Source organism: Athene cunicularia, assembly GCF_003259725.1.
Source record: "Athene cunicularia isolate RWA chromosome 3 unlocalized genomic scaffold, athCun1 chr3_part1, whole genome shotgun sequence".
In the NCBI taxonomy this organism is placed as follows: Eukaryota; Metazoa; Chordata; class Aves; order Strigiformes; family Strigidae; genus Athene; species Athene cunicularia.
This window is the reverse complement of record NW_020799097.1, coordinates 74712978-74736989: the sequence shown is the minus strand read 5'-3', so window position 1 is coordinate 74736989 and position 24012 is coordinate 74712978. Positions and strand designations below refer to the sequence as shown.

General features: G+C 38.8%; 1 protein-coding gene across 1 annotated transcript in view; it reads left to right on the top strand.

Moving 5' to 3' along the window:
- PRKN (parkin RBR E3 ubiquitin protein ligase) overlaps nucleotides 1-24012 on the top strand; it is a 746949-nt gene that overhangs the window by 316301 nt on the left and 406636 nt on the right. The window contains exon 6 of the mRNA XM_026844563.1: nucleotides 12115-12198. Coding sequence (XP_026700364.1) covers nucleotides 12115-12198 — 84 coding nt within the window. The remainder of the gene's footprint in view (nucleotides 1-12114; nucleotides 12199-24012) is intronic.

The window sequence follows — 24012 nt, the reverse complement described above, 5'->3', positions numbered from 1 at the left end:
TGAGGGCAGTATCGTCTCCATATGGATCCACAACCACCTGAGTGGTTGATCTGACTGGTGTCTCTGAACATGTCTAATGGTGATTTATGAAAGTGAATCAATGAGCTGATGGCTTCTCCAGGTATTGTCTATAACGGGAATGCTCTAGCTTCATCTCTCTGTCAAAAGAGGTTTTAAAATCCTTGTCAAAGGAAAATATTTAAAATTGAACAATGTGACATGGAATTATCACATCTGAATTAAATTATTACTGTGGATTATTCATGAGGCTTTTTTTTTTTTTTCATGTTACATCTTTGGTTTATTACCTTTGTTTATCAACAATTCAAGTTAGCCTGAATTACATGGTGTCTAATTAGCATTATTAGCAAAATGCTAATTGTACTCCCTGGCTTGTATATTGGCTTATTTTAGATTTTGTACTTTTGTTTACTGCTTCATTTAGTTTGTATATTTCCCATGCAGACATATGTTATGATTCATATGAATTGCAGGTCTCTGCCTAGAATGTGTGAAGTTGCTTAAATGTTTCTGTAGGACAAAACTTTTAGATTGTTTCATGTTTGACATGAAAATATATTTGTAACAGAAGAAAAAAAAAAATCCACACAGAAAATATATGTTCCACCCACCCTGTTCTGAAAGATTCCCCTGAAGAAAGAAGATGAATGTAGCCCCTATTTATTGTGAGTTACAGAATCAACAGCATGTTTTCATACAGAATTTCAAATAAGTTTAATGAATTTTAATACTACCACCCAGTTATGGTGAAAGGCCTGAAGATTTGCTACCAAATCCTTACACTAATCACTTTAACCACTTTTTGTGGCAGCACCCTTCCACCCCACAGGGAGCTGTAGTGGGGGCCCCAGGCAGGCTGCCTCGTGCAGCCCAGCTCTGGTGGTGCCTGGGAGAGGAGGACTCCTGGGGGATAAAATCCATGTGCTGTGGGCAGCCAGCATTTGAGAAAAATCTGAGGTACAAATTAAGTTTTAATTCACATTTAGTCAGTTTACAGTTTATAACTGTGACTTGGGGGGTGGAAAGGATAGGAACAGAAGCCGTATTCTGGATAGACTCTGAAAACAGGCTTTGTACTTTCTGACTTCAGCCAAAAGGCCTTAAAATGTGGATTAATATTTCTAATGTAGAGAGCTGCAACTCAAACAACTGTTTCCTTGCCCCTGTTGGGGTGTGCTTGACTTGGCCTAGAAGAGGGATGCATCTTTGAGATTTGGATTTCTGCCATCCGTGAGCTCGCGGTGATCTGCCCACTTCCTTTCAGGAAGACCCTTGAAGAGTCACCACAGCAGTAACAGCAACTGAATCCATAGGGCCCTTTTAAAAAATATTTATTTATTATTCTGCTCCTGGGTATACTGACCTTAATGGGATTTCCTGGTGTTAACACTTGTAACTGTGGATCACTTTTCTTGAATGCTATAATTTTGATGGACACAATAGATACATGTTATGTTTAGAGAATTACAGATATCTTCTCCAGTTCCATTTTTTCTTTCAATCCTGAAAAAGTATTTAATGCCATCCAGACAAAGAATAATATATTTTGCATTTATAGATTAGAAATCATCTACATCCACTACTTTCATAGTTCTGTCTGTCTCTTTTTCAAGAATAATGTTTAACTACATTGCTCTCCATCAATCAAGCAACATCAGGACCCTTTCAGTTCAATTTCTCAGCTGCAGTTGTTGTATTTGAATTCTTTTTATTCTCCTTGTACCCCTTTTTGGTGGGGAGGGCTCACTGAAATAACAGTCCAAAAGCACATTACGAATCAGTTTTTTGCTTATAGTATATAAAAGTTTTTCACACTGGCAACACAATGCACACTGTAAAATATTATTGATGAAGAGGTGACTCTAGAGACCTTTATCTTGGGTGTCTTTCAATGAGCCTTCATTATGTAGTTGAGATCAGTGGGATTATTCTTGCAAATCCATGTCCTATAATACAATATGAAAGAAAAGAAAGACCAAAATATTAAAAACATCTTATTAACTGGGTTTGTCTTGTTTTGTTTTTTAATAACAAATATACCTGTGATAAGAAAGAAAAAGTAATGATCAAGAAAAGAACGTGATGAACATTTTTTACTATACCTACCTGCATTTCCAGTTAGAGCTGTGGTGCTCTAATCTTTGATTTGAAATAACTAGCACACAGGAAGTCTTCCTAATTGCACAACTGTAAGCTGTACAGCAAATTGTCAGCTGCTTCGTTTTGGAAGAGTTATAACTATTGACAGAAAACGTCAATTTACTAATTAGTCTGGGCACTCTGAAAGGAAAATTCCATCTCTAAGATACCACTCTAAATCAAACCAGTAGGTTCAATCCTGCAAAGACTTAAAACGTGATTAACTCACCTTCAGTATTACTTCTCATCAGAATAAAGCTATCCGTGTGCTTTACTGATTATTCTAATGACCAAAGTCAATAATAATCAGAAGATTTCTTCTGATGGATTCTTTAGTGTGCTGTGTAGACTAAGCAGTTATGTCCAGTCCTCCTGTTTCTCTTCTGCAAAACCCTTTAAAACTAGCCCCAAGACTGATTTAGTAGTCTTTTCTATACTGTGCTGCCTGCTGTATGGGAGATTCCATGTCAAAGTCAGTCTGTGGCAAATTGATTAGTTTTATCTGCAGTGAAGTGTGCAGTAGGAGACACCCTCACTGCTACTCTGATACGATGTGCAGACTCACATCACTCATGGTAGCATTTTTTTAAATGTGGGATGTAGGGGAGAACAACTCCACTGTGTTATTAAATTATGGGTTGCCTCTTACATCCATGTATCCTATCACCTGTGTCCTAGTCAGTTTGTATCAGTCTTGGCAGAAATGTCAAAACCCTGTAGTTTTGGAAGAAAACTTACACTCTCACTGATAGAAGTAGCCATTGCAGGTCTGTGTAAATTGTCGGGAAACTTTAATTGCCCTTGACTTTGGGATAAGTTTTTGTGGCTAAGCAGAGGATTTTGGTCCTAAGGGTTTCTAATCTGGCAGTTTCTGCCTCCAATAAATTATCTAATGTAATGAATTCTCGAGTTTTGTAGATAGAATACCTGTAAAAGGCTAGGAAACACTTCCTGGCTAAATCACTAATAATCTCTTTTATAAACTTTATTTCTAACTTCTCTCTGGTGGTCGACATTGTTAGGCTGTGCTTTGGGAATTTGGAGAAATGCATCTTGTGCTAAACTGGATGCTGCTATTCACAGTTTTATGTAGGAATAGAATGATAATGTCTATGTGATATCTGAGCATTCAGTAGAAATCTAATGAATGTATTAATAAACAGTAAGTTGTATTCATAATTGTCAAGGTAAAGCGTGGATGTGGCACTGTACATTAATGTTATGATTCAAATAATAGGTTTATTTCTTCTGAAATAAAATGAGATCTTCAGTCTCCTTGCTATTGGAAACATGTCATATGAATCTTTTCTGATGAGTCTAATTGAGTACTGCTTGTGTAACACCTATTTTTCTTAGTGAGTGCTTCAAAAGATGATGATTGGTTTCCTAAATTAGGGCCTGTTAACAACTTATAAAAAATGGATCGGTGTATCTAAAAGTCTTAATTTTTCTTTCTCCATTACTGCACTAATAAAATAGGATAAAAGCTTTTATCTGAACATGTTGTATCCATACTATAAGAAACGATCTAGCATTCAGCAATGACAAGTGTGGAATGTAAAGAGCAAATCATGTTCTGGATTAGGGGTGGTGAGAAAAACTATGAAGGTGCTGGCTTACCAACAGTAACATCAGGCTTAATCAGTATCAGTTTGTCTATTGAAGAAAAAGCCCTGCTCTTTTTTCTTTTTCACAGACTAGAGTTCTTTGGGGATTTATCACCTGCTGACCCTTCTCCAGCCTTACCCATCTATTCTGAGGCATTCATGAGCCTCCAGGATCTGACTGTCTGTAGTAGTCTTGCAAGTCACTTGCTCTGAAATATTATAGATGTAGCACAATAAAAGTCCTGGAAGGTGCTAGATTTTAAAGCAGCAGAGAAGCTTTAGTCAGCTGGTGCTGTGGGGAGCATCTCTGATTAATTAGTAAAAATATCTGTGTTGTAGGAAAATGTGTGTTCCCTTATAAAATAATTTTTCTAGGATGAAGTGCTCATATTGTGAAAGTGAGCTCAAAGTTGCATTTAGAAGAGTAGAAGAGAACAACAGCAATGTATCATCCCTACTACAGTGGGTTAGGTTTGTGACAGTAGGTGGGATCTATTGCTGCTCATGTCATATTCATTGCCTGTGTTAAGCTATGTTTGCGTATGTATGTTCACCATTAGAATAGATTTTGGTTCCTACTATGCCTGGGGGACAGAGCTGTCTGTCTGCACTGGCACTGCAAGCAGTGAATTGTGGTAGCTTGGTGTGGTCACCCCTGTTACAGAGTAGCAGAAATGAAATCAATTTTTACTGAATAATCCTAACATTTTGGGGAGAATTTTTTTTTGTCTTATTGCTCAGGATACTAAAATCATGCTGAGGGGGCACCATACAATGGTTAGCTCTTCAAATACTCTGATGTAGACAGGTCAATAACGGTCATTTTGCAGAGGAGTCTGAGTGCTCGCATGGTTTGCATTATATTTAGCACTTTTTCAGTGGCTTATATGCTGATTTTTAAACCCTCCTCAAGTACCTGAAATTATTTCTTACATTATTTTTAAAATCCTTCTGCATTAATACTTGTCCCTTGGTTGGGTTATTTGCTGAACATTTTAATGATTTATGTCTCTCATGTAGGTATTAGCAGGTACAAAGATGTGTTTTAATGATATTCTGCTGCATATTGTTCACTGGGGGAGAATATAAAGCAGGGAAAATACAAAGCATTGAATACATGGATACTTTCCAGCCTTTTAAATGATTCAAAGTCTAGATGAATCACTGATTTCTGTTGCTGACCTCTGCTTCTGACCTTCCCCTGACTTCACAGGTCAACAGTTCTGTCACCAACTGCATTTTGAATAATTTGTCATCTGAGATCTCTAGATAGTATTTCTGTTCTCAGAGACTTTTATCTTTTTTTAAGTGGTCATTGACCAAAATACAGTTGTGGTTCTGCATATAAAATTGGATCTTATCTACTGGATGGAAAGTACACTGAGAGTAGAGTGTACTGTCCGCTGTACTGGGCACCAGTACAATATACTGGTGGTATGTTCACAGGTTTCCAGTACTTCACTCATACATTGAAAAAACCACCTCAATCCTCCCTGTTCTTCATATGCTATGCAGCAGCTTCAGTTCAAACTTAATATGCCGTTTGCCAACTTTTTTTCCTATCTCTCCCCTCAAAAAGGGAAGGAACAACTACCATTCACCCAAACCATAAAAATTTCCATACCTGGTTATTTGGGCAATGCTCAGCTATGTTTGACGTGACAATGTTATACGGTGTTCTTCCTATTTCCTTCTTTATCCTGACATTTTAACGTTAAGACACCAGAAAAGTCTTTGATACATCCATTTTAATGCATAGCTTTCTCTGCGAGCCGTTTGGCAATTGCCATATGAGAGGGGCAGTTGCTTTAATCTCGCAATCAGAGGCTTTGTTCTTCTCACAGTGTGTTCTTGATTAATGCAAACTAATAATTACAAACACTACAGTGTGCAGTGTTAAAACACCGCAAGTGATTGGCTGGCCTGCAGATTGACAGGCTTTTCTTAGACTCAAGAAAGAATGATACAAAAATTGCATTTCAAAGTGTTTATCTTGACAGAATTCCTAATTTTATTTTGACGCAATTATAGCAATGAGATTTAGTGCTGTCACTGAAGAAACAGTAACATTTTGAATACACAGTGTTTTTCAAGGACAAATGTGGGTTTTGGTTTTATTATTTTGAAGGTAGAAAACTAAAATTCTCAAGCACACTAAATCTTTTAGAAGTGTATTACATTACCATTAATAATAAAATATGACCCTGAGGAATGCCAAGCACAGACATGGAAAAGGAGATTTATTTTTTTTTTTCCCCTTACAAATTTGGAAAATGAGGCATAGAAATTTGTAGGGTGGAGTTTTTCGTTTGTTTTTGTTGGTTGGGTTTTATTTTTTGCTACTTTTTTCTCACTGCCAGCCAGGCACAAACCCAAGATATTCTGCCAGTCCATCTTGGACTTTGCTGAATTTGTCATTTAAGAACTTGATATGACTCTTGCTAAAACAAAGAGAAAATCCTGTTAACTTAAAGCTGGATCTGGTTAATGTTGTCAAAAAAGTTAAATGCATCTGACTTATGGGTTTTATGCCCATCATAAGAGTTAATGTATAGGATGGTGTTTCTATGAACGAAAAAATAGGAAGTTGTTGTAGCTACAGTATGAGTGAACAGCTGAGTAGTCACCGGGAGTGTTGGACTGTGCTACTAGTTCCCTGTATATATGCTTTTATCATGCCTCAAGTGGAAGATGTCATATTCTTATTTCAAATGGAGAGCTGCTTCATGTGAAAAGTACTTGTGTGTGTGAGAAATGTCATGAGGAAATTATTACAGAGTGAAAACACTGTAAGTTTACACCATGCCATATAACACACTAGTTCTCCCTTGTAGATAAGACTTCAAAAAGTGACCACAAAATTTATACTATTGTTGTTACTATTAATAAATAAGAAGAAATTGCTATGTTAAGCATATTTGGACCTGATCTAGTGCTTGTTGTAGTAGTTGAATTCTAGCAGTAGTCAATATTGCATCAATTCCTTTCTGTTCTGGTTTCATTAAGGATGCTTTCTTGATTATATTTTGCAAATCAGCTGATTATTTCTCAACTACTGTAAGACTGTGGCATAATCCACATAATGACACTGTTTCAAATCCATTTTAAATATGCACTTTTCTAGAATCTCACTCAACCTTATTTAAGTGGTCCTACAAATGTTTTGTTTCTTGCTTAAGAATTACTGTGCCTTCTTACATCTTTGTGAGTATGGACCTAGATCTAAAAACTACTGAATACTTGAAGTTTTGTCCTGAAATAACTTCAGTGAGTTAAAGGTTTAATTACTCTAAAAAATTTAGCTTGAAATATTTTCTTAAAAATTTAGCTTGAAATATTTTCTTCTCATGAAATAAAGATAACTAGTACTGTACCACAGTTGATAACATATACCTGTGGAACTGCTTCTACAAGACAGGTTGAAATTATCTTGGTGTGTAGCAGTCTTAGATTATTTTAATTTTTGTATGTATACTGACATACCATCATTAATGTTGAGAATCTTTTATTAATCACACAGGGATGAACAGGAAGATTTACTGTGGATGTTATTATCAAGACCAGCAAAAAAGTGGTTGCACTTGGGGTTTTTAAAGGTTTTTTTAATGAGTCTTCCTCCCTGTGCCCTTCCTTCCCCCAAATTTTATAAAGCACACTTGTTTCTTAATTGTCATCCTTTCTTTGTCATCCTCTTCCCTAGTGTAAATTATATAAGGATTATCCAAAGATATACAAACCCAGTGAACTCCTCTAAATTGGAAAAATAAATGTTCTAATAAACGTATACTAACAAACGTTAATATGAAGGAAGAGGAATAGATGTTAAGGATGTTAACTTGTTAAAGCCAAATAAGACTTACAAGTCAGTAAGTTACATGGTATCCTTATGGAGTGAAATTCTAGGCCTGAAAAGGGAAAAAAGTAAGACTCCCATTAACAGCCATTTAACCAGACAATGATAAGAAGTCTAGAATGGTGAGGAAAATGAAAGTGTAGGAAAAACAGTTATAATAGCATATTTTAATTGCTTTCATGTAAATTAGGTAAGTATCATGTCAAACCATGATCCCAAGAGTTAGATGCTGTCAGGTTGTGTTATGAAAAAATTGATCACTAACCTGCAGGAGAAGGTAATGCAGAGGACCTGGTTTATAACGTTAGTAACAAAGACCTATTCACTAAAAATGACTGTTAATATATCTACATTCACCAACTTCCCAAAATCTGAGAAAGACACAAGTATTGTGCTTAATTTTAAAAAAATGAGACTCTTCATAAAAGTAAGGGTAACTGTTGAGAAGCTAGAAGGGGTAGCTAAAAAGAGTTAAATCTTAAGAGAAGAGTCAAAGATTATGTGTATAGAAATTTTAAGGAGGGCTGCACAGAAGCTAGCATGACTCAACTGTGACCATGAGAGAGGTTATTAGAATCAAGGATGCATCTTTCAGAAAAAATGAGTAAAATTAATAATGAGAAAAACTGAAGTAAAGCAAACAAAAAACCCCAGCAAACAAAAAAAGCCCGCATAATTCCAGCACCTTTAAATATAAAAATGCATTTAGGTAAGGAAAAAAGTTTATAACTTGCAAACAGCAGAATTATTAATGAGTACTTTTAAAGTGTAACAGGAGCAGAAAGTGCATAAGTCCACTAATGATTGCTGTGTAAAAGGAAAACTTGGAGAGGATGAGGTATACAGCTTGTGGGTTCAGTATGGAGGATCCTGGGAAGTAGCTACTAGAAGATCCTCTGTGGACCTTAGGATGCATACTTCATCTGCTGTTGAAGTGACAGATGGAATTCAATGTACGTGAATATTAAGTGATGTGCACTGGGAAAATAAACCCAATTTTTACATATATATGCTGGATTTTCAGATAATTGTTACATTAAGGAATGAGATCTAGGAGCTATGATAGATAATTCAACCAAAATGTTGTCTTGGTGCTTAGTAACCATCAGTAAAATAAATCACATTTTAATAAATATTTAGGAAAGAGATGAGGAACAAATTCGGAGACAAGGCTCTGCTGACATTTCTGCAAAATCTCATGAATGCTAAGGACATCTTTTCCAATTCACAGAATCATTCAGGTTGGAAAAGACCCTTGGGATCGTCGAGTCCAACCACCAGCCCTACTCTACAAAGTTCTCCCCTACACTATATCCCCCAGCATCTCATCTAAACGACCCTTAAACACATCCAGGGATGGTGACTCCACCACCTCCCTGAGCAGCCTATTCCACTGTCTGAACACTTTTTCCGTGAAAATTTTTTTCCTAATGTCCAGTCTAAACCTCCCCTGTTGCAGTTTAAAGCCATTCCCTTTTGTTCTATCACTATTTACCTGCGAGAAGAGACCAGCACCAACCTCTATACAGTGTCCTTTCAGGTAGTTGTAGGGAGCGATGAGGTCTCCCCTCAGCCTCGTCTTCCTCAAGCTGGACAGTCCCAGCTCCTTCAATCTCTCCTCACAGGATCTGTTCTCCAGGCCCTTCACCAGCTTCGTTGCCCTCCTCTGCACTTGCTCCAGCACCTCGATATCTCTCTCGTATTGAGGTGCCCAAAACTGGACACAATACTCCAGGTGTGGCCTCACCAGTGCAGAGTACGGGGGGACTATCACCTCTCTACTTCTGCTGGTCATGCTATTTCTAACACAAGTCAGGATGCCGTTGGCTTTCTTGGCCACCCAGGCACACTGCCAGCTCATGTTCAGCTGCTTGTCAATTAGAACGCCCAGTTATTTCTGGTCTGTCTTTTTAGAATATGAGAACATCCCACAACAAGACTCATGTAATGCTAAAGCTTCATAAGAGGTCAAAAGTCACTGGAATGGCAAGCTTGATTTGAATTATTTTAAACATTTTTAAAAAGTGTTGTTTGGTGTTTTGGGTTTTTTTTTCACAATTTCAAGTATTATTACTTTATATTAACCACACTATACTGCAACTGTTTTTCTCCCAGAGAGTCAAATCTACCAGTAGTCACCCCTGTGTCTGCCTGCAACACAATTTAAACAAGTTCAAGCTCTCTTTTACTTCTCTTGAATGCCAGCACTTCAGCTGTGACAGTAGAGAGCAGAACTCAATGCAGACTAACCTGGTTTACACAAATTTTCAGATAGGCTGGATCAACCTTTTATAGTAGTTCCTACTGCTAAGTTAGTTCAAAGCTATCTGAGCTGTGTCTGCACTATGCTGAAGAAATGCCTCATACAGAATTTAAAAGGACACGGATTTAGATGTGGTGCTAGATTATTTTATAACCCCAACTATGATTTAATTAAGCACTAATTTCACTAATGCATTTAAACCTCTTAACTGCCATCATTTCTTTTCTGGGTAAAGTTTTCCTGTTATTCCTGAGTAGTGACACCATACCAAACACTGAGTAACCCAAGTAGCAAATATTTTAATTATTGATACCTTCTTAGTTGTTTATTTCTGCTATGTATAGGGGTATGTATAGTGATGAGTGGCATTCCTCAGGGGTCAGTGTTGGGGCTGATACTGTTTAGCATCTTTGTTGGCGATATGGACAGTGGGACTGAGTGCACCCTCAGCAAGTTTGCCGATGACACCAAGCTCTGTCATGTGGTCGACACGCTGGAAGGAAGGGATGTGCCATCCAGAGGGACCTTGACAGGCTGGAGAGGTTGGCCCATTCAAACCTCATGAAGTTCAAGGCCAAGTACAAGGTCCTGTACCTGGGTCAGGGCAATCCCAAGCACAAATACAGGCTGGGTGAAGAGTGGATTGAGAGCAGCCCTGCAGGGAAGGACTTGGGGGTGTTGGTTGACGGGAAGCTCAACATGACCCTCCAATGTGCACTTGCAGCCCAGAAAGTCAACTGTATCCTGTGCTGCATTAAGAGAAGTGTGGCCAGCAAGTCGAGGGAGGTGATTCTCCCCTTATACTCTGCTTTCATGAGACCTCAACTGGAGGTCCAACTCTGGGGCCCCCAACATAAGAAGCACATTGACCTGCTTGAGCAGGTCCAGAGGAGGCCATGAAGATAATCGGGGGGCTGGAGCGCCTCCCGTATGATTTGGGGTTGTTCAGCCTGGAGAAGAGAAGGCTCTGGGAAAAACTTATAGCAGCCTCCCAGTACTTAAAGGGGGCTACAGGAAAGCTCGGGAGGGACTCTTTAGCAGGGAGTGTAGTGACAGGATGAGGGGTAACAGTTCTAAACTGAAAGAGGGTAGAGTTAAATCGAAGGAAGAAATTCTTTACTGTGAGGGCAGTGAGACACTGGCACAGGTTGCCCAGAGAAGCTGTGGCTGCCCCCTCCCTGGCAGTGTTCAGGCCAGGCTGGACGGGGCTTTGAGCAACCTGGTCTAGTGGGAGGTGTCCCTGCCCATGGCAGGGGGGTTGGAACTAGGGGATCTTTAAGGTCCCTTCCAACCCAAACCATTCTACGGTATCTGTAAGCTTTGTATCTATCAGATTTTTATTGTCTATGAATTAAATATTAATCAGTGAGATTTAATATTAAAAGAGAAGACTTGCTCTAACATCATTTAAATTTTTTATATGCTGGGAAATATTTTTATAAATGTTCCTATATATTCCATATATGAAAATATTCTTCTTTAATAGATCATCCTGTTTACCATGCTATTTTGCAGTTGTGAAATATTAATAATGCTGATTTGTAATCTTTAAATCTACTCTGTGTTTTGATGGTACACTCATAAATGAGCTGTTTGTATTTAAAAAATCATAACAAAGTTTGCTGAGGATTTTCTATCAATTTTCTTTCTGTGTTTTTGTGTTGTTTGTTTTTTTTTTTTTAACAATGACTGACAAATCTTGAAATTAATGTAGATGTCCAGGAATCTACTAATAATTCTTACTTCAAATTTTCATTATGTTTTATTATAGTTAGGTAAAGGCTTTATCTGGCAACAAGAAGTCTAATTTGTTTACTGTGGACTTTATCAATATTTGCATGTAGTAGCTCAGTCTTCTAACCATGTATTCTACTTCCAGCTGTTCTGGGTTCTTCCCTTTTTCCCTTTAGTCAGGGTGTAAACAGTGTTGAACCAGAAGATGAGTCTTTGTAGCTTCTTTTTATTATAATTAAGTTTGTCCCTGACTTAAGCTGAGGAAACGTACCTGCTTTTTGACTCCCATTCACAGCACTGACCTCAGGATGGAGGGGCTGTATGTGCTGTCAGTGACAGAGCTTTACCGATTCGATTGTTTCAGTGTAAACACGATAAAGCTATCTAGCTAAAGTCTGAACGAAATGGGGATAGGAAAAACAGCAACAAAGCCAGGTTTTATATGTTTACTTATTAAGTAGATTAAAGGCTTTATATGCTTTTGTTTTATTTTGAAGGGTCCATCTTGCTGGGATGATGTGCTGATTCCCAACAGATTAAGAGGTGTTTGCCAGTCCCAAACGTGCAATGGAAACACAGCGGTAAGATTTTTGTCATGTTTCTCCAAATACTGTGGCACTTATAAGAATAACTGTTTGTATCAGTTCTGCCCATATTAGGATTGCAGAAACTAATGTATATTGACATGTATGGTGCACTTGAAAAAAGCTGTTCAGCATCAGATAATGTATCTGTGATGTTTAGTAAAAGGCAGTAACTTGGTTAGTTGCTGCTTGAAATGAAGGAGGAAATCATTTTATGTCATCTCTTTCACTGAAGTGGAACTCTTAGACATTCAAGTATACATAGGTTAAATACAGAATGTAATACTTAAATGTTTATGTCAATGCTTATTTTATAATTACTGTGTATATGTCAGTGCCGTGAAAACTTCGAATTTCTATATCATCTTGCATATCGGATGCTGCATATGAGATTATCAGTCTTTGTCCACAGAATCAGATTCTCCACGCTGATTACTTTACAACCTGTTCTCCCACATGCTCATCACTGTTGCTTCAAGTGTTTCTTGATGTGACGTCAGTGAAAATTGTAAGAAGCAGCATAGATATCTCTAATTCATAATGAAGATTTTTTCAAAATATTATTTATATATATTTACATCCTTTTTATGTGTTAGATATTGTTCATTAGTATTTAATACTAAAGAGGTCTTAGAGGTACTTCCTTCTCAGGAAAAAGCCTAATTTGAGGTGTTCCTTCTGGACATAGCTTTTAAAGACAAACACAAAACTTTGTACATATGAAAGGATTCCATTCACCGAAGATTTGCAGATTGGGACAACATAAAGTGCCTTTTTACAGAGGCAATCATCTGCTCTGGTGCAGTGTCTGTTTGTCTTCCCTGGCAAGACAGTTGTGAAGTGGCACGTTCATACGGTTCTATAGGTGTCTTTTGCTTGGCCACAAATGGTGTCAGGAAATATTTTATCTAACTTTAGACACCAAAGTGTTGTTTGCACACCATGGGATTTATGGCTGTCTCTGTGCACAGGCAGCAGGAACAGATCTTGCAGCTTTTGGGATTCTGTTTCTTGGTGTGCTCCTTATAGTAGTGGCTCAACCACTCTTTTGAAAGTGGCAGTTATTAGACGTTCATGCGCTATTTTCTCAGCAGTACTGAGCTCTGTTAGGGGTGTAAAAGAAAAGCACCACTGCCTCTGGACATATTGGCTGTAGTCTACCTGTTGCGTTTCAGGAGCTACTCTAGTTGTAAGAGGGTTGACTCTTTTGTGACCTGTTTGTTGTCAATGTACCATTACCATTGCCGGGGAGAAGTCCTTCCTGTCATCCCTTCTTTCTTTAAAGATGACACAGAAAAATTAAGAAGATAAAAATTGCTTTTGGCAAGGACAGGAGTCTCCTTGGCAGATATCCAGCTTGAACCCTTATATACAAAAGCATGTAATCATGATTCTCAGTCTTGTCACCTGTTGGGACTCTCAGAACATATCTGACTGAGCTGTGACTACTAACTTACAGCTTTTGTTATCCAATCTGTCTGGAAAAGGTGCCGAAATAATGGCACTTTTAGCAACTCTGCCACCTGAGCTACAACCCATTACCTCATTGAATTTTTTTTTTTTTTTTTTTTTTTTTTTTTTTTTTTTTAAGCAGAAAACAGAATACTATACCATCCTGGCTCTGTGGGGTAAAGAGGAAAAAAAAAAAGGCACTCATCATAAAACTAAAAACCTTAATTGGCTAATGCGGTGGCAACCAACCAACACTCATCAACTAAGTTCCATGACTCCAGTTGCCTGCAATGCCTCTGGCAAGTTGCATGCTTAGCAGAGCCAAGGATCAATGTTAGCTTTCAGTAAGGCATCACTGTAGAAAAGTCAGCAGGCATCCTATTTTAGGCAGACATTCTGGAAATGCAGTTTCAGACCATCTGAACTACAGACATGAGGCTCCTGTTGGAGACATGTGCTGTTCCTTTATTTCTCATCTGAAACTTTTTCCCTTTCTACCAGCTACAACCTGCTCTATCCAAAGGTGTTAGAACTGAACCAATCAGGGATGCAAGAATTTGAACAAGAATTGCCAACATTATCAATCTTGTCAAGAAAAATTAAGTATTTAAAAAAAAAAAAAAAATTAGTCAGATTCACTTATCTACCTATCCAATAGATAGCCCTGCACCAGATCTCTGGACTTAGCGAGGTCCTCTTGTCCCTGAAAGTCATCCCTCTTGTGTTTTGGGGTAGGAGCTTTTCAGCCTCAATCGCTGTGAAAACACATCTTTACTTCCTGGGAAATCTTCCAGTCCAAAGGCTTAAATCATTTTGTCTTTTGTTCTGTGTCTTGCCTAGAGTTGTAAACAATAGAGATCCTACAGATGTGTCTCCAGGGATTTGTCACACTTTCCTGCTCTTGTAAAACAGTCTAACCGTTTGGAAAAGAGAAAAAACAACCTTAACTAATTCACAAGTTGAAATCTGTAAGCTTTTTTGGCCATTACAATCATTGGGAGATTAAGTCACATTTTGTGCTTAATATTCATTTTCACATTGTCATGACAAAGTTTGTGCATTTTGTCATGTCCCGCTCAGACGAGGGGGACAAGTGACTCAGATTCACAAATCCACAATTGGAGCAGACAAGTCTTCAAGCATTTATTAACTACCCACAATGTACTAACTGAACATACGATAATTGGCTAAGTACAGAGCAGGTTGTGGTGAGCAATATAATATGCCTTGTATTTCTTAATGGGAAAGGGAAAGAGTGAGATAGAGGGAATGGGGGAATACAAATCACCGGTCTGGGTTCCTGCGCTAAACCCGCCGGCAAGGGTTCCAGGAGATGGCCGTCTTTTTCGCTGGCATCTGTCTTCTTCGCTTCACTGGTCTCTCCAGATGGCCGGGGTGGGGGGGTGGGGGGCAGCAGAGGGAGACAGGGAGAGGGGCAGAGAGAGAGAGAGAAAGCCCTTTCTTCTCCCCTTTGATTTATACCCACTTTCCTTAGGTCCGTCCTCTAGGTAGACCCACAGACCTATGTATCCCATGTACGGGGAGGGGTAAGGTGTTTCATGGGATGATGTAATTAGCATGATCATGACAGCCCTCATTACCATATTGAGGGGTGTTAACTTGAATATGGATTTCATGGATAATGAAGCAAAGTTCATTCACCGGACACATGGCCCTTGAAATTTGCCCAGGTGCCTCAGAGAAGAGCCGTCCTGTCTCCACAGGGCTCTCTCCCCCAGCTACATCGGGCAGCCTTATCAGCTTCAGCCTCCACAGAATGCACCCTGTGACTCATAGTTTTGTCTTGCAAGTGTTTGAGGCATTTCTTCAATCAGCCTCCACTTTTGCTTTCCCAGGTTGTTTGTCTTAGTTTCTCACAGACCTGGTTTCTCGTCTCTCACACAGTTATATTTTGTCTGTCTTAAATAGCTCCACAGTGTACGTGCTTCTTTACAATGGTGGGTAATGAAGAAGCTTTAAGACTGTTAGTTGTCAGATGTCAACAAACTGCAGATACTGTTGTTTAAGCAAAGAAAAAAAGATTTTTCCATTATTTCTCCCCCAAGACATAAATGTGCTTAAACTGCCTTAAAAATTGTTTTTTGTCAGTTTCCACTTCTTGTGAACACCAGTTTGCAACATGCCTTAAAGAGGCAATGTGTTTTTTTCCCAAAATATTGATTTGTATGTATTTTGATATAAAATTAGTCTCTTGCCAGAAATTAGACTTTAATTCTTTTGGTTACAAGTATGAAAATAAAGTAACTGACAATATTAGAAAGTAATAGAAATCAAATTTCAATTAAGTTAAATAAAAGTTATAAATGATTGTCAAAAGATATAATGAATATCTTAATCATCATAGAATCATAGAATGGTTTGGGTTGGAAGGGACCTCAAAGATCGTCTAGTTCCAACGCCCCTTCTCTGGCAGGGACACCTTCCACTAGATCAAGTTGCTCAAGGCTCCATCCAACCTGGCTCTAAACACTTCCAGGAATGGAGCATCCACAACCACCTTGAGCAACCTGTTCAGTGCCTCACCACCCTCACAGTAAAAAACTTCTTCCTTTTATTTAGTCTAAACCTTCCCTCTCTCAGCTTCCACCCATTGCCTCTCATCCTGTCATTACAGTCCCTTGTGAAAAATCCCTCCTCAGCCCTCTTGTAGGCACCCTTCAGATACTGGGAGGCCACTATGAGGTCTTCCCGGAGCCTTCTCTTCTCCAGGCTGAACAACCCCAACTGTCTCAGCCTGTCCTCATGGGAGAGGTGTTCCAGCCCTCTGATCATCTTGATAGCGCTCCTCTGGACTTGTTCTAATAGTTCTACATCCTTCTTGTGTTGTGGGCTTGTCTGCACCAGAGGATGAGGTAGACGTGCTGGGGAGGCCCTACCATATACTGAGCTACCGGATAATGAAAAACAATATGCCCTGTTTACCGACAGGTCCTGTAGCATTGTGGGAAAATATCAAAGGTGAAAGGCAGCTGTATGGACCCCCACATGATGGGTTACTGAAGCTGCTGAAGGAGAATGTGAATCAAGTCAGTTCTCAGAGGTGAAAGCCATCCAGCTGGCCTTGAATATTGCTGAGTGAGAAAAGTGGCCAGTGCTCTATCTCTGTACTGACTCATGGATGGTGACAAATGTTCTGTGGGGATGGTTACAGCAGCGGAAACAGAGCAGCTGGCAGTGCAGAGGCAAACCCGTCTGGGCTGCTGAATTATGGCAAGATATTGCTGCTCGAGTAGAGAATCTGGCTGTGAAAGTACACCATGTATACACTCATGTACCCAAGAGTTGGGCCACTGAAAGACATCAGAACAACCAGCAGGTGGATCAGGCTGCTAAGATTAAGGTGTCTTAAGTACATCTGGACTGGCAACATAAGGGTGAACAATTAATGGCTCGCTGTGCCCATGACTCCTCGGGCCATCAGGGAAGAGATGCAACATATAGATGGGCTCGTGACTGAGGGGTGGATTTAACGATGGATGTTATTGCACAGGTAATCCATGAATGTGAGATGTACAACGATCAAGCAAGCCAAATGGTTAAAGCCCATTTGGTATGGAGGACGATGGTCAAAATATAAATATGGGGAGGCCTGGCAGATGGATTATATCATGCTCCCACAAACTCGGCATTGCAAACATTATGTGCTTATAATGGTTGAAGCAGCCACTAGTGGGTTCGAAACTTATGCTGTGTCCCGTGCCACTGCCAGGACAAGCATTTTAGGCGTTGAGGAGAAAGTCTTATGGCAGCATGGCACGCCAGAAAGGATTGAGTCAGATAAGGGGACACATTTCTGAAACAGCCTCATAGATGCCTGGGCTAAAGGACATGGTATTGAGTGGATACATCACATTCCCTACCATGCACCAGCCTCTGGGAAAATTGAGCAATACAACGGATTGCTGAAAACTACAGAGAGCAGTGGGTGGTGGAACTTTCAAACATTGGGACGTGCATTCAGCAAAAGCCACCTGGTTAGTCAATACCAGAAGATCTGCCAAACAAGCTGGCACTGCTCAATCAAGCCTCCTACATACCGTGGATGAGGATAGAGCCCCCATATTGTGCATTAGAAATATGTTGGGGAAGGCCATCTGGGTTACTCCTGCATTAAGTTAGGGTAAACCCATGCATGGGATTACTCTTGCCCAAGGACCTGGGTGCACTTGGTGGGTAATGCAGAACGATAGAGAGGTTCGATGTGTGCCTCAGGGAGATTGGAATTTTAGGTGAGATTAGCCAATGAACTGGACTGTCAAATAACCCTGTTATGGCAATTGGTGCCTTGCCACATCTCCATGCCAAATCCAAAGTCTCATGCTCCACCGACTGAGCCAACTCCACCTCATTCCTCAGCCTTATAAACTGTCATAACAAATGGAACCCGAAGTTATGGACTAAATGAACTCAGCAGACATTGTGAAAGGTTGGCCCCTAGACTAAGGGAATGATACCTGTGAGACCTAGGAAAAAAGGGGGTGGTGATTCCTGAAGATGCATTTGGAAACCCGAGCATAATGTCAGTGATATGGAATAAGGACTGGAGACTGTCCTGGTTTTGATCAGGATGGAGTTAATTTTCATTGGAGTATTTCATACCATGTCATGTCATGCCCAGAGATTTAGATGGGCAGACTCTCTCTCTCGCATGCACCATCTGCTCATCGGGCTGTGTTGTTGCTGTGGGGGCGGTTGCTGCGCTCGGTAAGCCACTGCTGCATTTTACCCATTTCTTTTTGGACTCACTATTGTTACTGTTGTTCTCTTGTTGTATTTAGTAAATTCTTTCTTTTTATTCAACCTACAAATTCTCTTTTTGTTTCTCCCCTATTTCACCAGAGGGGGGGAGGTGAACAGCCGGCCACATGGCGTCTGGCTGCCGGATGAGTTCAAATCTCCACAGGGTTCCAGAGCTGGACACAGTATTCCCGGTGGGGTCTCATGAGAGCAGAGTACAGGGGCAGAATCACCTCCTTTGACCTACTGGCCACACTTCTCTTAATGCAGCACAGGATACAGTTGACTTTCTGGGCTGCAAGTGCACATTGGAGGGTCATGTTGAGCTTCCCGTCAACCAACACCCCCAAGTTGTCCTCTGCTGGGCTGCTCTCAATCCACTCTTCACCCAGCCTGTATTTGTGCCTGGGATTGCCCTGACCCATGTGCAGGACCTTGCACTTGGCCTTGTTAAATTTCATGAGATTCCCACAGGCCCACCTCTCAAGCCTGTCCAGGTCCCTCTGGATGGCACATCCCTTCCCTCCAGTGTGTTGACCACACCACAGAGCTTGGTGTCGTCGGCAAACTTGCTGAGGGTGCACTCAGTCCCACTGTCCATACCGCCAGCAAAGATATTAAACAGTACTGGTCCCAGTACCAATCCTTGAGGGACACCACTTGTCACCAGTCTCCACTTGGACATTGAACCATTGACTGCAACCCTTTGAGTGTGGCCTTCCAACCAATTCCTTATCCACTGAGTGGTCCATCCATCAAATCCATGTCTTTCCAACTTGTAGAACAGGTTGTGATGTGGGACAGTGTCAAAGACCTTCCACAAGTCCAGGTAGATGACATCAGTTGCTCTTCCCTTATCTATTGATGCTGTCACTCCATCATAAAAGGCCACCAAATTTGTCAGGCAGGATTTTCCCTTGGTGAAGCCATGTTGGTTGCCCTAGCAGAGCCTTCAGGAGGATCTGCTCCATGATCTTGCCAGGCACAGAGGTAAGACTGACTGGCCTGATTTTTCCATTTTTAAAAATGGGGACAATGATTCTCCTTTTCCATGATTCAATATGTGTTACAGTGTGCTCACAAATATGAAATATGTGTGATTAATTTTTGTGGGTTTGCTTGACATAAAATAAATTGAATTAAATTTTCATATGGTCTGTTCTATGTGCTTTATTTGTGATTCCAATTACTTTTGAGCTTGGAGTAGAAACCAAAGTAAGTATTTTGTGATTTGTTATAGTCCATAATTCTGAGCAAAAGAAATGCAAGAGAAATAAATATAAAAGGTAAATGTTGCAATTGTAACATTTTAAAATATGATGGATCACTAACTGAGGAATTGGAAAACCTGGAACACTGGGTATCAGTGCCCTGTGCTGCCTGGGGAACATCCCCACAGTTTCTCTTCATGTTATAGGCTGTTACCCCATAGCTTAGGGTAATAAGCTCATGAGAAGTTGTGTGCTCTATTCTAAATGGAATATATAGATCTTTAAAAGGTAATATAACAGTCTTTCTTTCAGAGATATAATGTTAGACTAATTTATAAAACTAAATGCATAGTGTAGTGTTTTGAGAAGCAGTGAACAAAATACACAGAGTATCCAAAGCAGAGCCCTTTTTTTTTTTTTTTTTTCACATTAATTACAGTCTGTCAGAAATAATAAATTCACTCTGAACTTCTGTAGCTCCAAAAGGATGAAGGTTATGTGGATACTTAATGTTACTGCAGTTGTAAAACCATGAGCCACTTTTATAACAATCTTCAAGTATATTAATTATAAAATAAAAAAGTTGACTTTAGCTGATTGACACATTTTACATGAGGAACAAAGTGGAGTTTTTCAATCTGTTTTGCAAAATGAAGTGAAACCTTGTACTTTTGATGGCTGTCTTAAACCACTTTCAGCCGGAAGCACTTCATGTAGATGTCCACGTAGAGACTTATTCTACAGAAATGATAGAATGCACCAGCAGTGCTCCAGGCTCTGGGTTTAGAGATGTAATTTTTTTTTACTTTTCTCTCCAAGTTTGGTTTTGGTTTTGCGTTTTTTTTTGGTGTGTGGTGGGGTGTTTGTGTTTTGGTTTGGTTTTTTTTTGGGGGGGGGTTGTGTGTTTTGTTTTTGGTGGTTTTTTTTTAATTCTGTGTATTTTTTGAAAAGGGAACCCAAAGGCTGTGGAAACAGGCATGGTTCTCAGAAATTCAAGATACTGCTCTCACATGAGTATAGTTTAGTTATAGCTTATAATCATAGAACCATTTAGGTTGGAAAAGATCTTTAAGATCATGAAGTCAAGATATTAACCTAACACTACCAAGTCCACCACTAAACCACATCCCTAAGCACCACATCTACATGTCTTTTAAATACCTCCAGAGATGGTGACTCAACCACTTCCCTGGGCAGCCTATTCCAAGGCTTGACAAATCATTCAGTGAATAAATTTTTCCTAATATCCAATCAAAACCTGTCCTGGTGACACTTGAGGCCATTTCCTCTTGTCCTATGGCTTGTTCCTTGGGAGAAGAGCCTGACACACACCTTGCTATAACCTGTGAATAGCTTGAAGTGATTTTTTTGAAGTGATTATAGTCAAGAGTTGAGGCATAATTAATAAGTGAATTGCAAACTCGTCTTTATGTCATGAAGAAATCCATCTGTACCTCTGAGGTCCTTCTTGTGTTGTGCCTGAAGGTTATCAGAAAGCTCCTTGTGAGCAGAGATTAAATCTTGTTCTATAGATAGACATTTTTTCCTTCCCACAGGAATGTACTTCTATTTTCAATGTCACAAGATGGTGAAGAACTGTAGTATTGGTTTTGTCATTATTGGCCTCTTTTTTTTAAAATTATTTATTTATTTTTGAAATTATAGAACTCATTAAAGGAGGAACCAGTTAGCTCTATTTCTGTCAGGCAGTGTATTCTTTGACTAGAAATGTTCCCAAACAGCCATAAAACCAAAGAGCAAAGATTGCTGCCATGTTTAAAGAAAGGAATCTTGTGAACAGGCTCCTATTCTCATTCTTTAAAAAGAAAGAAACAAGATTCTTTCTACAAACCCACTTCTCCTATTTAGTGCAAAAGTGATCAATTGGCGTATTTGAAGTAGTGGTTCAAAGTTTTCCAGTATTTCTTTAATATCTGTAAGACTTTCAAATAATCTTAGAATTGCTTTGTATAATTATTTTGTCCAAATCAATGGCTAAATTGTGATAGTGAGATCACAGTAAACTTCCCAGTAAGATAAAAAGAAAAAAGAAGCTTTGAAAAATATAGTTTCAGTGATATAAATTTGTTACATAAAGTGCTGCTTTTCTTGGAACATAAGTAATCAGTTCGAGTAACTCAGGGGAAATGGACAGAAGCAAGCTATTTCTCAACCAATTGCAAGCTTGAGTGAGTGCTCTTGGAGATATCTTGGGTTTCGGTTTTGTCTTCAGTGTAATGATAATAATTGATACATATGCTTTTTGCTGAATAAATACAGCTGTCACATGTAGTTGAACAAAAAGTGTAGATACTCTAACTCAAATTAAATTTTAGCTGCTATCCAGTTGGGGGTCTGGTATTCTCTTTTTTGTTATGGGAGGGGAAGTATTTCTGATAGGATTTTGGTGGATTCAGGTTTGTGCTTACAAGCAATCTGAATAGATTTGATGCTAAACTCTTTATTCAGTAAATGCTTTTTCTTATTCAAATGAAATATTTCTGAAGAGTTCTTAAGCTCAAATTTCTGCAGTTCTCTAAAATATTTACAGAACATTTTCTGTTTATCATCCAATGAAGTGAATTATGAAGAGGAGGATGTTTTTCTACTTTTGTAGGTAAAAACATTATGTACATTTTCTTTGATATTCAAAAGTCATCAGGAGCCACAGAAATAATATGGCTGTCTTCATAGGCAGAGACAGAGGTGTAATGCCACTGTAAACCACCAAAGTGGTGATTTCACAGGAATTGGCTCCACATCAGTCCCACACTCAAGTGAATGTGCATCAGTTTCTGAAAGACAATGACATGTCTCCGGGGCAAAATATAGGGCAAATTTGTTTTGAACTTAAGAAAGCTGTGGAAAAAGTGTTAATGTTCTGTATGTGTTCTTGAGAAGTTACAATATCAAGAGTGAACTAGCAAATTTAATGACATTATCAAAATGTGAATATAGTAAACTAAAGAACTATCATCTCCTTATAGAAAGGCTCCAATATATTTCTGTATTATTAATTATTTTTCTTCGTGTACAGTGATGTAGGTTGGTTATTTGTGAAAGAAACAATGTCTGTCTATCCTTGGAGCCACTAGAATATTTTCAGTGTCATAATAGCACTAGGAGTAATTTTTAAAATTCTGAGATATTTCTTAATATCAAGAAAAGCATTGACTTTGTATTTCTTTTATTTAATCGCTGTCCATGTTGGTTTGCCTTATACATTAGAGATTTGTCCAGATATCACATGCTTTTAAAAAAAAAAAATTAAAAATCACAGCAAGTATGATGGAACTATGGAGGATGATGAGTGCTAATTAAAATACCAGATAAGAATTCTTGCAACACAACCTAATAACTGTGAAGTAAGATTATGACAGCTTCTTCTTTCAGACTTGAGAAGAGAGTTATTCAAACTTCATACAAGACAAGTTTCAGAATATTTTTCACATTTACCAGAGGCTCTGGCCATTGCTTTTACTGTTTAGGAACTGTTACATTCTTTTATGCCCAGTGGTATGGCAAGTAAAAGGAGCAAAGCATAAATTCAAGTTAGGTGACAAGCAAACCAGACACATCATTGCAGTTTTACTCTATCTTTTCTATTTTGTGATATAAGGGGCCAGAGCTAACAAACAGGGAAACAATTTCAGAGAATTTTCTGATTTTAAACCCTGTTTCCTTCAGAAACCTATTTATTCACCAAATTAAAGATTAAAATGGCTCTGATTAAAATGGCTCTGTTTTAATCATTAAATTCTCCTGTTAAACATCTAATGCTTGCACAGTGAAGATGCAGATCACTTTGGGCATCCCCAGTCATTTTCTCTTGCATAAAGAAAGAAGCTTATAAATTCATTGTGAGAAGTGTCTTTTAGAAGCTTGGTTAGCTAAGCAGAACAATGTGCAAAGTCAATCCAATCTGACTTTTAAGTTTATAACTATAGTTAATGTACACGCATTTCTTACAATGACTAGACTAACTGTAGAGTAGACATAGTACCCATTTAATCTTTTGTCATAAACCAATCAAGTCAGTTACTTGAACCTAATCTCCTCAGAAAAACATAAGAATCCATATGCATGACTGAAACAACACATTGCAATATATTAAGTCAGATCTCATGGTGGTGTTAAATGTCACCTTTAAGATGTTTTTGAGCCTTCTAATCAATTGCAATAGCTTATGTATCATTCTCATATTGCATCTGTAGCTATGCAAATGCAAGCCTGCAAACAGTTGCTTTGAACTACTTTTTCAATTATGTGAACTATACAGCAATTTTTAGAATGCATCAGCTTTGATCCTCCAAAAACTTTCATAAACATGTAAGCACTTGTTTTAACTTCTTTCCATATATTCCAATTTCTGTGTTGCTTCATTTCTCCC